The 15537-nt window shown below is 39.1% G+C and overlaps 2 protein-coding genes across 2 annotated transcripts; both read left to right on the forward strand.

Moving 5' to 3' along the window:
- Positions 1-1106: 1106 nt before the first annotated feature.
- LOC148721365 (uncharacterized) lies at positions 1107-2924 on the forward strand. Its single transcript, XM_088736146.1, has one exon. The coding sequence runs from the start codon at positions 1107-1109 to the stop codon at positions 2922-2924; it is 1818 nt and encodes a 605-aa protein (XP_088592272.1).
- A 10412-nt stretch (positions 2925-13336) lies between these two features.
- On the forward strand, positions 13337-14556 carry LOC148721366 (adenosine receptor A2b-like). Its single transcript, XM_088734834.1, has one exon. The coding sequence runs from the start codon at positions 13652-13654 to the stop codon at positions 14525-14527; it is 876 nt and encodes a 291-aa protein (XP_088590960.1). The 5' UTR covers positions 13337-13651; the 3' UTR covers positions 14528-14556.
- The last annotated feature ends 981 nt before the right edge of the window (positions 14557-15537 follow it).

Consider the following 15537-nt stretch of genomic DNA (forward strand, 5'->3'; position numbering starts at 1 on the left):
TCAGCGATAGCCAGAAATGTACATTTCCATTGCTGCCACATCACGTTTGGGTTGGAAGACTCGTATACATTATCCCAACATTGAGATAGAATATCATAACGAAACTTTTGGCGATCGAAATCTCGGAAATTTCTGTATGTAATAGAATTATGTCCGTTAGACATCCCATTCAGGGCAAGTTTTCTATATACATACACCATGCTATGGTCACTTATTCCGATATGACAAACTCCCGAACATGCAATCTTATCCGAGCAGTTGGTATAGATTAAATCAATTAGAGTTGATGAGGTGGGTGTTATCCTCGTCGGTTCAGAGATAAGCTGCTCGAGTCCGTAGACATCAGCAATACTCCTTAATTTGGATGTGTTATTGTCATATCGAGTCGTGATCATGTCACAGTTCATGTCTCCCAGTACAAAAAATTCTACATTTTCACTATCCAATCTCCCAATTAGGGATTCAAAAGGTGAAAAAATGCCAATAGGAGAGTCAGGTGGTCTGTACCAAGTAACAATCACAAAGGATTTTGAATTTGGCTTATGGATTTCCAAGCAAAGATTTTCTAGTGTATCCATGTGTAGGTCATTTCGTACTGTAAAGTTGATTGAAGTTTTTACATAGAAGCATACCCCTCCGCCGCATTTTGTTAGTCTATCGCGGCGAACTATTTCGTATCCCGGAATATGAACTTCTTGATCTCGAATACTCTCGTTCAGTTTCGTTTCATTTATGGAAACAATATCGATATCATTATTTGCTAATATGATTCTTAATTCGTCTATATGAGTAATTAATTGATTAATATTGAGTGATGCCATTCTAAAACCGCGCAAAGGAGGCAATATTGAGACAGATTTTTCGGCCTTTTGGTTGTTTAATTGATCCCGCACGGCATTGACGGACAGCACATTATCTCATTCTAGGTGCGATTTAAAATTATTATAAAACTGCTCATTACCTTTAAAATTTAAGTGCAGTCCACCTTTGTTGAGTCCACTATGAGATATGTTCTCATGATGGATTAATTTCCATCCATTTTGATGGCAGAACTTCTTTAGATGCTTGTTGGCTGTTTTTGTTGGCTTTGTTTTTGGTCCGACTCAATGACATCTTTACAGTATATCAAGAACGAAACAAGGTGTTTTCAAACCTTTGTCGCCAACCGTGTCACCGAAATCCTTGAAACAAGTCTTCCAGAGCAGTGGCACCATATTCCCGGTGTCCTAAACCCTGCTGATGAAGGTTCACGAGGTGTTAGTGCTCAATATTTTCACGCTGAATGTCGCTTGTGGTTAGGTCCAAAATTCTTTTGGGAACCTGAATGTGCGTGGCCAAGTGTGTTAGTAAAAGATATTCAAGATGACGACGAGGAATTACGGAAGTCACCAAACGTTATGTTCGTCTCACATGCGCCGCAGATTGACACCTTGCTGCAGCGCTATTCATCGTGGTCCCACCTATTGAGAGTAATGTCATGGGTGCTTCGTTTCGTAAAGAGAGTTCGAAATGAAACTCCAGAGTATCCTAAGTCAAGTACACTCAAGCTGGTAGAATTGCAACAATCAAGTCGAGAAATTGTGCGTTTAGTTCAGCGTCAACATTTGCCTGAGGAGTACTTGTGTCTGAAAGAAGGCAGACAAGTGAAACGTCACAGCAAGTTAGCTAATCTCAGTCCAATCTTGATTGATGATGTTATACACGTGGGAGGTAGGATTCATCGCGCACCAATCGCCTTCGAGGCCGCACACCCAATGATCCTTCCAAAATCCCATCACGTTTCCGTCTTAATAGTTCGCTACTACCACCATGTACTGGGTCATGCAGGCCGCGAACATGTATTATCCGTAATCCGTCAGCGTTTCTGGATCATGAGGGGAAGAGCTCTCGTGCGCCGCGTTGTAGGCAGTTGTGTGAGCTGCCGCAAACGTAACTCGCCTCCTCTTCAACAAGTTATGGCTGATCTTCCCAAGGAGAGGTTAGTACCTTACCAGCCTCCGTTCACTTTCACAGGTCTGGATTTTTTCGGACCGTTTTACGTGAAGCGAGGTCGCAGTGCAGTGAAAGTGTATGGCTGTATATTCGTGTGCTTCAATAGCCGAGCAGTACATATTGAAGATGTCAGTTCACTGGAAACGGACACTTTCATCCAAGCCTTGGTACGATTCATCTCGGTTCGTGGTCGCCCAAAGGAGATATGGTCAGATAATGGTACAAATTTTACTGGTGCTCAGAAGGAACTTCGCCTGTCGGTTCAAAATCTGAACGAAGAACGCATCAAGAGTGAGTTACATTCTCGTGAAGTGGAATGGTACAGCTGTAAACTACCAGAGTGGCGTCTTCAACCTCCTGCCGCAAGCCACATGTCAGGAGTTTGGGAAAGGCTCATTAGAAGTGTCAGGAAAGCTATGAAGGCTGTTCTCGGTAGTCAAGGTGCGCTGGTTAGTTTGGAGACGTTGCGTACAGTCTTTGCTGAATTCACATCAATCTTGAACAGTCGTCCTATTTGTCCTTCCAGTGACGATCCCAATGATTTAGAGCCGCTCACTCCCAATCATCTTCTGCTACAACGCCGAAACCTAGTCGTGCCTCCTGGAGTTTTCGTTCAAAGGGACTTGTATTCCCGTAAACAATGGAGACACGCTCAGTTCATTGCTGATTGTTTCTGGTCTCGTTGGATCCGAGAATATGTTCCGACATTACAGCAGCGCCACAAGTGGTTACTGAACAAACGGAACTTAGCAGTTAACGACCTGGTCCTCGTTGTGGACAATACCGTGCCCAGGTGCCACTGGTTGTTAGGTCGTGCAACAAGGGTTTTTCCAGGTAAAGACTTACGTGTACGCACAGTAGAAGTGAAGACGAAGAGCTCGAGACTTGTTCGACCCGTGACGAAGTTGTGTCTTCTTGAAGAGGCAATATGATAAACCAACAGAAGATGTGAGCGCTATGAACATTGACATACCTCAACATTGAACACTGAACACTTAGGTTGAGATCAAATTTCTTAACTGTTGGGTTTTCTCAGCCCTATCCCCCGGGATGTTGAGGCTATTCCTCAAGGTTTTATGTTCCGTTCCTCATTTTTGCGTATGTCAGTAGACCACAATCCTTCAGCAGTAACTTTATTTTTTTGAGCCCCTTTACACACGTGGAAAAGCCCTTGTGAATGAGTTAGGTACGTAAAAACTGTTTTCTTTTCTTTCGTTTACCGCCTTTCATCATGTGGTTTTTACGGCTCCCTGAGCCTCGTAATTTATGATGAAAGGGCGACCGGATGGTTTTGTAAACATTTGAATTCTTCGCCGTCATTAAATTCGTTGGGTTAATGAGCTGTTCTGTTGTTATTCGTCATCAACGCCGCTATGTGTGTACGACCCGGACGGTGGCATAACAAATTTGCATAGACCATCTGACCATCAGAGTCAATGAATCCACTTTTAAAACTGTCATCGATTTTCAGTAAATTCATCGCGTAAAATTATCAATTATCGGGGCATAACAAATTTGCATAGACCACCTGACTATCAAAGTCAGTGAATCTCGCTTTTGAAACTGTCATCGGTTTCAGTAAATTTATCGCGTATAGTGATCGATTATCATTGTTTGCAAACAGTATGGGTTGTCAATGGAAATTCTACCATACGAAATGCCTCCGCGTAAGAGAATTCAAACTGACATCGTTGTCGTTATTATGTAAATTCAAAAGGCAATTCGATTTTCATTTCATTTTCGGGTGTTCATATAAAACAAAAACAAGCGAGAAATAAAGAATCTCAAAGTCTTCATCAATTGGCCTTCTCCCTTGCTTTATAAACATCATACTCGGAGGACATATTACGAGAAAAAGGTTTTCCCAAATTAATTTTTGCAGGATCACGGGAGGTAGGCCTCCAAATAGTTTGGTAGATGGCAATTAATATCAAAATTCCTCAATCACGATCGCCGGGAAGTCATAGATAATTTAAAGCTGCTTTCGTTCACTAGAAGTTACCATTTTGTCCACTGATAGTCTCCTGGTCGACTATCCACGCGTTTGATCTTCATCTGCGTCCTAAACAATGACAAGCGCTGAGGGTCCCTATCGTTCATCGATGGTCGCCAATTGTGTGCTCAACCCATTGTTATCCTACACCGCCATCACATTGAACATCATAACAATTTACGCAATGAGAAAAACCTCGTCGCTACCGAGGCCGTTAAGAACATTTCTGCTGAGTCTTGCTATCTTAGATCTTGGTGTTGGTATATTTGTACAACCTTATTACGTCGTGCTTTTAGTTAGAGGGTTGAAAAGCGCCGATCCTGTTGACGAATCAACGAATAAAGCCATGCTTGCCATCGCGGATACCCTCTCCATAGTTTCAATTCCCAGTGTTTTCGCCCTCAGCATGGACAGATTCCTAGCTGTACATCTTCATCTCAGATATGAGGAGCTTATCACCCACAGACACTCTGTTTTGGCTGTGATATCAATCTGGATGTTCAGTGTATTTCTTGGAGTATCTGGAAATTTTTGGATGCCTCCCTCCCTTCTGATTTTTTTTCCTGTTGTCCTTAGGTTCTGTTTTATGTGCACAGGATTAGTTTACTGCAGGATTTATTTGGCTGTATGGCGCCACACGAGGGAAATTCAGTCCTTCTGAGTGCGGCGAGCCGAGCAGGATGACGGTGACATGGAACAAACCGCAAGGATGAGGAAAATCGCTATTACTACATTTTACGTGTATCTTGTGTACTTGGTCTGTAATTTGCCTGAATACTGCACTAGTATTGCTACTACTGCCAATAGCGAGCTTAGCGTTGCTTTGAAAACTTTTAAGTTTTACAGTTGGACTCGTGTGTATGAATTCATCGCTAAACCCCATTATTTACTGTTGGAGTATGAGGCACATTCGACACACCATCATTAACACTCTCAAAAATATACACCTGTGCGGAAAGTGAGCGACACAGAAAAATAACAAGTCGAACTTCTATGGCTATTGCACCTGACAGTTATTATGTGAGTGGATACAATAACACAACTTGATAAGCTTTTTGAACTAACAGCCTGCATAAAGTAGTAATAAAATGGTTTACTTGTAAAATTCTGTCGCTTTTCCTCGAGTGGAAGCTTTTATATTTTCATTTTACGCTCTGTTAACGGTTGTTTTACACTTCGGGTTTACAAATCTTGAAACAAATAAAGATCCAGAATACATTATCTGACCCTTCCTTCCTAAACGAATCCAAACGAGATTCGATACACACACGTCTCGTAGTTCTCGCAGCAGTTATTGGACATAAACAAATTAGAGGAAACCCACTAACCGGATAATGCCTAGAACATTTGTATTTATAAAAGTGTTTATTTGGCATCGATTATGTAAAATCAGAATCATCATGAAACTTAGGCTCGGCCAAACGCTATCAAAATTTCAACGCAAGATCTTGCAACGTTGTTGCGCGCAACGTGTTCCACACCTTTGGCCACCCCATTAAATTCTTGGTTGGTGTTGTTTCAAGTGGTCAAATTTTTGGTGCAACATTTTTGGATGTTGCAAAATATTGCTCTCGTTTGGCCAGGTTCTTCACAACATTTTTCATCACACGATCCAACAATGTTGCGTTGAAATGTTGCGTGCGTGTTAAGACGGGCCTTGAAAATGTTATTCGGTTTTAAGTACCTCAGAGGACTTAGTGATTATAGTTGGATCAAATTTCTTTATGAGTAATGCACGCCTTTGTTTTGTTTGTTTTTAGGTTTTGTTCTGTGAATGGCACGCATCCTTACAAAATATTTCGGTTTAAATTGGCCAAATATACCCGCAGTTTATTGTCATTCAAGCCAACCCTCCGCCTCCACAGCCCACCACTTATTGTACCAAACAACCCTCTTCCCACACAAAAATATTATTAAGAAGTCTTCATTTCGATTTTTCCGTTTTACAGCGCTCGTTACATAAAAGTAGAGCGCGATATATACTGAGTTAGGGAAATGCAAAGACTACGCTTTCATCCTTACAAGCCTGTTTCTAAGATCACTAAAAAAAGTATTAAATATTTTGAAGTAAAAACGGTATTTTGTTTATTTTCTTACAGCTGAATAGAGCTTCAATCGAAAGCCCATATATATTATGGAAGAAGAAATTATCCCCTACTCAAAATATGAGTCATTTACTTTCATGGAAAACTGAATCGCAGAATAAAAAACCCGCAGTATAACACACGCATCACCCGCGTGTTTTTAGTAGAATGTGCGCTGAGTTTGACTAATGGTCGTGGCTGGTGGGTCGTGGTTACAAGTCGTGAGTCGTGGGTGTGGGTGTGGGTAAAAATGGTGGATGTGATTAATACTTAACAATAACAAAAATCACTTAAAATATTAGTTATAGTAATACATAAAGATTATATATTCCTTGTCATTGTATCAGCTCGGTTTCAGTGATCCTAATATTTCATTGATTTCATCCAACAGAATTAATTCATTTCACCCAAAAAGAAAAGTGAAACCAAAGACAAAGTTCTTATTTGCAGGATGATGTAATCTCTTAAAATGAGGGTCATTCCAAAGACTTTGAGGAGTTTTGTTCAGGTCAAACGCTTGATCAACACACAAAAAAATAATCTTACACTGAAAAGAGAGAAGTGTTACACTTAAAAGAACAACGTTTTCAGAACATGAAAGAAGCTTCGAGGATCAGAAACACGGCTATTGGCCGTGTTCTTGAATTAAAATGAAATTGTGCTCTCAGTGTCGGTTAAAAATAAATGAAGTTTCAAAATTAAAAGTATATCCCTCTGTTGGTTAGGGAAAATAAAACTTGCGTTGATCAATGACATTCAGACAAAGAGCCGAATGCTTCATCAATTGTCATCTCCGTATCGCGTACCATCTACCCCGCATCTAAGAAAAAAAATGAAGTGAAACAGCGAACTGTTGCAAGATAAGCCGATAAGTAGATAGCAACGTTGCAACGTTAGTTGCAGGTCTGGAGATGTTGGCTCCAAGATTTTTCCAAGGCACGAAAATATAAAATCTCTGGTATCCAGTGTGCGGTACAATCGACAACCGGAAATCGCAAGCCAATGTTAAATTGGTCACAACTGGCGTCGGTGACAAGAAATTAAACTAAGAACCAATTAGTAAAATCTTAAAATTTTTCTTCGTCCATTTACTGGCCAGGTCCTTTTCTAAATCATAAAATAAACTAGATATGAAGAATTACTTAAATAAGTAAATTAATAAATAAAGAGGTTCTAATAATTTCAATTTTTAAACGATTCATTTCTTATCTGACAGACCGGACTCCGCAGAGTTGCGAAATGTGACGTACTCAAGAAACAAACCTTTCATTGTTCGTCAAGAAGTATTGCATTACTTCACGGTAGCTAATGACAGTCATGTTTCACGTCTTGTTTTAAGACGCTTACAGGATAAAGTTTTGGAAAAGAAGAATAACAACGGTTCAAGTCACGTTTCCCGAAAAAAGCCAGTCACCTCGCAATTTCCATGAAGAAAAGGCGATTCAACGTTCACGGCGATATAACCAAATCACGTTTAAAACCAGCCAAAGGGCCCTTCACCATAACGAAAAAACCCTTTTCCCCTACAAACATAACAGTAATTGATTATTAGTAGTGGTATTATCGACATTATTAAATATGAGCTCTTAACCATTAATTGTTATGTATTACCCACACCCACACCCACGACCCACGACTTGTACCCACGACCCACTACCATTAGTCAAACTCATGTGCGCTCAGATCACTATCGTCTGAGTGTGACTGTCCCTGCCATAAGTGTTTCCAAGGGGCAGAAAAGTGAGGTTGATTATTTCCGCTGAAAAACCGGTCTCGACGTGTGGAGCCATCATAATCTACTTCACATCCGTATATCATAAATGCATTCGGAGACTAATTAATCCTTTTACTCTGAATAAATACCGCGAGGCTTGTCTAGTCTGTAAAATTCTTTCATCGTAGAAGAAGCCAAACTAAAACCGATCACTCAACTATTTTACCCGAAAATGAATACCCAACATAATTTTTTTATAAAAAATAAAACACATAAAAAGTTAATATACAGAATAAATCCAATGTCTGACAAAACGTTCATAATTTAACTGAATAAAGCTGCCGCGCTCAGATTAAACAAAAAAAAGGACTGAGAAAGTCTAAGAGGAGCCCTTAAACCCAGGAGTAACATTTCATAATATAGTGAGGCTATTGAGCGTGCTTAGAAGGACGTTTTGTTGTCAGCGACAATGATAGGCGCCTCAACATGCTGAGCGGGTGATGATATCCGTTCAGGTCATCTTGAGAAAAATATCTATTATGTGTATATTTTCGAAAAGTTCCCGCAACTTCATGAATGTTTAACAGGGCCGACAGTAGTGTCTACTAAAGTCAAAATATAGGAAAAGCTTGTTCCGCATTCAAACCAGTTTCACTCCCTGAGTAAATAAAAAGACCGTAAAAATAATTTGAATCGAAAGTTGCCCTGAAAAGGAAAATGATTAATTTCATCCAGATAATATACTTTCTTGTTATCACTACGAAAACATAAAAATGTACTCTCTTAAATATATGCTCAGTTCACTTGCAATTGGACTGGGAAGAAAAGAGGACTTTTATACTGCAATGGACAGAGATGTCAATGAACCAAAACATAAATTATGTTAAAAACGTCACAACAGATTCCTCTTCCGAGAAATGCCTTTAATGGAGCAAACTTGAACAATTACATGAACTTTTACCAGCTCAGAGAGCTAGGAGCCTCAGGAAAAGGGGACATAATTACATCCTGCCTCTAGTTAGAACTGAACGTTTTAAACGTTGCTTTTTTAATAGATGTCTTTTCGAACTTGTGTAGCCACTTAGTCTTGTATATACATAATGAATTAATATATGTAGAAAATTGTAAGTCCAGACGTTTTGTCTCTGGACGTGTTTCTTTTAATTTTTCCAAGTCAATTAAGATCTTAACTAAACTTAATTAAAGCAGAAATAATAATTATGAGTTTGAAAGTTTTCTTCCTCGCCTTTGGCCACTCATACAGATATACAAACAGAATGAAATAAAAGTATAGTCGTTGACTTAAGCCAGAGTGCACTTTTTCTCTCAGTACACTCTTTACTAAAGCTTTCTTGATGGGTTTCGAGCAGCGATTGTTTATTCATTGGAAAAAGCTCATTTTAAGAAGGGCAGGTGAACCCGCCCTTGATTGAATTTACTAGTACTCACAATCGGCTGCGATGAATAATATGATTTTAGGGAAAATAAAACAGTTCAGAATCATTCTCTTTTTCTCATGATTAAGTTTTCCCACAAACTGATGAAAAGAACATAAAAAAGACAGTTGAATGTATTCCTAACTTTCGAAAATTTCAGTCCAATATTTGATTCCGACTCTGAAGTCTAAATTCGGTTTTCACCTCGCCGCTATGCTAATGAAATATAATGAAAATCCGGCACGTATTTTACAAATTGAATTTGACAAACTTCATTCAAAAAAGAAAGAAGAAAACAGTCGTTGAAATATTACAAGATATCAGCGATGGAAAAATTACAAAAACTTCTACTGTTGATCTTGATTTTGTGAGGATAGAAAAAAGGCATATACTTGACATGGTATCAGCAGATAAAAGGGTGCGGTAATTTTAGTATCAAGCAAACAAAACGAATTCTTAAGAATAATTTCTGTGAGCAGCTGTTCATCATTAAAGCGGACCATGTTCATCAGCCCGTGAACGGTGCTAGAGACAGTTTACTGTAAACATCTCTGTGGCAACGCTCACTGCAGTTTTCTTTACGACCACAGAATGGAAGTCTCGTACATCGTTAATCTCGTCTTGAACGCCTTCAAATCCTTCACCGCCATCAAGTCCAAGACTTCACGCGATAAGAACAACTTCATCCTTACCGGCTCCTCTCAAAGTCCTTGACTGACTGGTTGACTGCCTTGCTAACGGACTGTTGACTAACTGGTTAATAGACTGGTGCCTGACTGGCTAGCTGACTGGCGACTGGCTAATGGACCGGTTGTCTTATACTGGCTGACTGATTCACTGGTACCTGACTGGCTGACTGACTTGTTGACCGAGTGGCGACTGACTGATTGAGTTAATGGCGACTGACTGGCGACTGACTGGCGACTGACTGTCTGACTAAAACGTGCCCTTTCATTCACAACAGTGATAAAATATCGGGACCTAAACGATCCATTAAGATCACCGATCACTTCACGTGCGCCTCCGCCAATGTAACCTATTGTATAATTTGCACTTATTGCAAAAAGTTATCGGCGAAACAGGCAGAAGACTAGGTGACCGATTCCGAGAACATCCTCGAGATGGGGAAAGGAATGACAAGGACACATTGAAACCAGTCGCTAGACATTTTAATTTACCTAATCATTCTAAGCAACATATGGCAATCTGCGATCTTTCCTTACACTTAAGTAGCACGGAAAGCCGTAAAAATCTTGAACAAAACCTCATCTTTCAAACCGGCAGTCTAAATCCCACAGGGATCAACGAACGCTTTTCATTCCACTAATTTATTCTTGTTCTTCTCGTTGCCATGTTCCCACCAATAGCGTAGCTCCATTCTCTGCCTTTAAAAGCACACACAACCCACAATTCCTCTATTCGCTCCGACGAAGGGCTAACGCTCGAAACGTCAGCTTTTGTAATCGTTACGGTGGCCAATTTACCACTTCAACTTTGTTGATATATCCAAATTATTTCGTTCTATCATAAGACACATAAATACATAAATATCTTAATTTTAATAAGTGCTCCAATAAGAATCTTATCTGTACCCTACTGGTTTTGATTGGATTTTGTCAGCTAAATTTGTGGGTTACTGATGCTCAATATGCCAAAAAAAAAAAAAAAACATTAAAAGTGGGTTTATGTGACAATCTTCGTTGTGTTCAGATCTGAGTGTTTGATAAAACCTTTGCACATTTAGTAGAAAATGAAGATAGCATATTTGAAGCCTCATAGGTGATTACTTTTCTTTAACTGACACTGACATACTTCACGCAAGGCGTATATGGTGTAAAGTTTTTTTTTCTCTCCGCGCCTCAATCCAAATACTCCTGAAAATAAACCGTTTTTCATGATGACAATCTGAGTCTGAAGTTATTATCAAAATGGAATAAATGGGGCTTAGCCTTTCGGAGAACCACCGATGAATTCTGAATAATCAATATCGCTTAAGTTTTCAGTGCCTCGCAGGTTTTTCCGCACACCTGTAGCCGAAAGTCGTTCTTCTTAAAGTTGTACTGTGTTCCTATAGGTCAAGCTAGACCAAACTCTGAGGCACACTTTAATCGTTAGTGCGTTGTCATTAATTCAAGTGAATGGTAGTTCAGAGTTAATTTCCTACGCGATAGTCACGGAAGTTCTTTCCATAGTGGCTTATCAGTTAATTGGTTGATACCCAAGCGTTTTAGAACTGGTTTCATTATTTTTCCTCTAGCCGTTGTGTTTTAAAAAATGTCCAGAACAGTTACGCTACGCTGACAATTCTCCATATGATTTTTGGTTTTTGTTTTTCTTGACGGAAATGATTAAAGTACATAATCAAGTTCTTTTGCGTCTTTTCCACCTGCTAGAGGAAGTATTAATGCTTCAGATCTTTGCGTTGAAACAAAGTTATTTTTTCTTGAAGGGAAATCAGTTGGTACTTAGAAACTTGGGACTACAGTAAGGTTACGGTCTCATTTCAATTTTTCACAAAAAAAAAATGAAAAAATAACCCTTTCATTTTTCTCAGTGACGTATGATCATCTGTCACACTTCATTGGAACAAATTTCCAGACTGTCATCCCCTCGGGTCACTGTTTAAATAGATAATCTTAATTTGATTCTAGAAACCCGTTTTGAAACCTGAGTTGTGAGTCTCGCTGCCCCCACTATGCATTGGCATATTAGACCATCCTAATATGTAAAGTAGAGGCTCGTTTCATGAAATATTGGAAATTCAAAACTCTTTTACTTAAATTTCAGAATGCTTTTTGCATGCACATTTTCTAACACTTTCTAACACATGCACAATTTCTACCACATTGATGTGTTTCAGCAAAAACCAGCATTCCAAATTCCAATTCGATCTGGAAACAGTGGACAAGGAAGAACTACCCAGTTGAATGTCCATTGCTAAATTATTATTTATTACTATTTATTTATTTATTTTAGCCTCGTTTTCACGCTGGACTTCATGGTTCAGAACTTAACCCCCCCCCCCCCCCCCTTAAAAGCGGTCTGAGCAAGTGGCAAAGCTGGCACCAAAACTTTTCATGTTTAGTAGGACCTAATGAACACTTTTACACTCAGGTGCTTGCTTTCAGCACGAACTCCACACGGGACCTTATTTTATGACATTTGCTTCCAGACTATGATATGGAATTCAAACTGATAAAAGTAAAGTGATTATTCAAAATAACTGAAATTGAATGCCGGTTAACGGGCGCCCTCAAACTTAAGATTGACTCCTCTTAGATGTCAAGACCCAATCTGGTGCCCAAGCAGCTATGGTTCATTTGGTTAATAAAGCTTGGGAGCTAAAACTCCTTAATCCCAAGGGACCAGTCCTTATTTGCTGCCCTAGGAAATGAGAAATTCCCGGGGGATCCCATGGTTTTTCAGGGAAAACGGAGGGGGATCGTTCGTTACCAACAAAGTATAAAGGGGAACTATAGCATACTGACTAACAATTTACTGCCAATGAGCGTAGAGGGGTTATAGGACTATTAAAGAGCCTATAGGAGCATCTGGTGAATTTATCTTGACTCAACAACCAGAATCTTCCCTTTCCTGTCGCCCCCGCCGTTTCCCAAGTTGCCTAGCGAAAATTGTTCAAGATGAATTTAGCAAAGGAAAGAAAATGGACGTGACTTCCATAGGTTTTTTTTTTTAAACTTATGAAGAGTTGTTCATGACGAGCAATAAAGAGTTGTTAAGTAATTGTTCTATTTTTACTCTGACAACAAAGCAGCCTTCTGTTACAAATGAAAAGAAAAAGACGTAACTCAGCTTAGAATGGCTTTTATGCAAATAGTTTGGTTATTGAATAGGAGAATATCACTCATCTGTCTGATTATGATATCCGTATGGTGGACAACATCGTCCACGTTTTGATGATTAGTAGAAGCTCCTCAGTCTTAAGTCGTAATTTTTTAGTCAGGTATATGTCTGAAAGCCAGAAGCTATTATTCTTTACACTTAGTTTTAACATGATACCCATAGCATGAGCTCCTAAATTTTTTACTTTTCCATTTCATACTCATTTTCTATCAATGACGGTCTTTGTTTCCTCCTTTTTTCGCTTATTTTTACCTCGTCTCAGTCTCGTTGCCAATCTTTCGTGAGAATAAAGACTCAAAATCGAAACCAGGAATGATATCACAATAAAACATCGAGTAGATTAGAAATACATTGAATATTAGTACTTTATTTAGGGCACTGATTCATATCCTATGCTGTCAGCTCTTCATTTTGCATGTCTCCTCTCAAAGCAGCTGAAGACATCTGGCTTGATTTAGACTAAATATTTGCATGCATCTTCAAATTGACAAGCTTTCAGCTTGAATAAAACCGCGTGGTTTCACATAAACGACCAACTATCGATAATTGTAACTTCCCTCGTGGCAAAATGGCAGCTAATGAACTCACACATGGTTCAACGTTTTTCATTAATGTCGTCTTGAACGCCCTTTCAGCACTGGTAACGATCGTTTTCAACAGCCTAACAATTCAAGCCATACGGAAAACTTCCTCTTTACCAGAACCTTTCAAAATATTGCTGCTGAATCTTGCCGTTTCTGATCTCGCTGTTGGTTTAGTAGCTCAGCCGTTGTCAATTGCATTTGAGTTAGCGGGTTGCCGTGTTACATATATTTTATGGGCCATCCAATTTGCACTCGTTAACGTTTCGTTCCTTGCCATAACGGCACTGAGTCTGGACAGATTCCTAGCTATTCATCTCCACCTCAGATATCGAGAACTTGTGACGCACAAACGCGTTGTTGGTCTGGTAATCTTAACATGGGTGCTCAGTGCTATTCTTTCACCCCTTTGTCCTTTGATCATCAAAAATCATCGATCAAAATTAGTCAACGTCAAAATCATTGTTTGGAGTCTTTGCTTCATTTTTGTAACTGTTACAAGCTTCAGACTTTACTTTGCAGTAAGACTCCATGCAAAACAGATTCAGGCTTCACAAGTACAGCAAGCCGCACGGAATGGTGAATTAGCAAATGCCGTCAGACTGCAGAAATCCGCCGTCAACATATTTTATGTATATTTGGTTATTTTAGTTTGTTATTTGCCTTTTTATTGTTCTCTTCTTGCCAAGCAATTCTTTGAGTCCAAACCAAATTGGTACAACGATTTTTCTTTTTACTGTCGCACCCTAATCTTTGTAAATTCATCTCTGAATCCTATTATCTACTGCTGGAGAATGAGCGACGTTCGATACTCTGTAAAGGACCTAACGCGAAATATAATTGCAAGGCTTAAATGTGGATAAGCAACATGGAATATTATATATTGCCTATACCAGTCCACTTATTTCTTCTTATTATTTAATTTTCCCAGGCGGTTTTTTTTTTTTTTTTTCTCAATTCGGTTACAGTGCAATGAAAGTCGCTCGTAACAAAGAGTAAAAATAGTCAAAACTGAAAAAAATTCTAATGTTCGTTTAAAATACACCTCTCCCTTGAATACCTCATTTTTATAATTATAATAAATAAAATGTGCTGAGAGGGCCTTACTAATAAAAAAAAAACAGAATGAAACCCTCAAACATTAAGATACGAATGTTGCGCACGTGAAGCGTTTCTACGCTCAAAATCGATTTCCTTGTTTTATCATGATCATATTTTCGACTGTTTATCAAGTAAGCCGTAATTTCGCTCCCGCTAAAAAAGAGATTTGAAGAATGTAACAGGATGCGTAGCAGCATAAAATTAAACAATGTTGCATTATATCAGGTACTTTTAAGCCGTTAGCCACATATGGATTAGCAGCACGATATGAGTGTTAAATAAACTGACGTGTGATAGGAAATTAGTGCACATGAATTCTTCTAGAAAGCGAGCAAGCTTTGTTTCTCACTAGGAATTACGCATCTGGGTAAGGACTTCCTTAGCTAATAGATGCAGCATTTTTGTAACCTTGAGATGGATAAATCGTAGACAGTACAAAGTTGAATTGTGAAGAATAAAGTCCGATTTGAGCGAAAGTTTTGCAGTCCAAGATTGTTAAACCAGCGTGAGCGGAACTTCTCTCGAACACAAGTGGGAAATTTTGTGAATTTAGCGCGACTCTTTGGCTCTACGTATACTTTGGGTTCTAACTTTGGTGGAACCCTGTGTTGATAACACTGCCCGAAATTGAATAAAGGAACCACAAGAAATTTAACACTTAAAGGGCTCTGCGCGAACCGATGAGTCAGAGCAAAAAGTTTGTCATTTGTTGTTTATTTTTATTCTGACAGCACTAGCTGTTCTGAAAAAAATTGAGTTTTCAATTCAACTG

This window comes from Stylophora pistillata, chromosome 10 (genome assembly GCF_964205215.1).
Source record: "Stylophora pistillata chromosome 10, jaStyPist1.2, whole genome shotgun sequence".
NCBI classification, from domain to species: Eukaryota; Metazoa; Cnidaria; class Anthozoa; order Scleractinia; family Pocilloporidae; genus Stylophora; species Stylophora pistillata.

Excerpts from the sequence above, each read along its gene's own strand:
- LOC148721365 (XM_088736146.1), top strand. The coding sequence starts at position 1,107 with ATGACATCTTTACAGTATATCAAGAACGAAACAAGGTGTTTTCAAACC.
- LOC148721366 (XM_088734834.1), top strand. The coding sequence starts at position 13,652 with ATGGCAGCTAATGAACTCACACATGGTTCAACGTTTTTCATTAATGTC.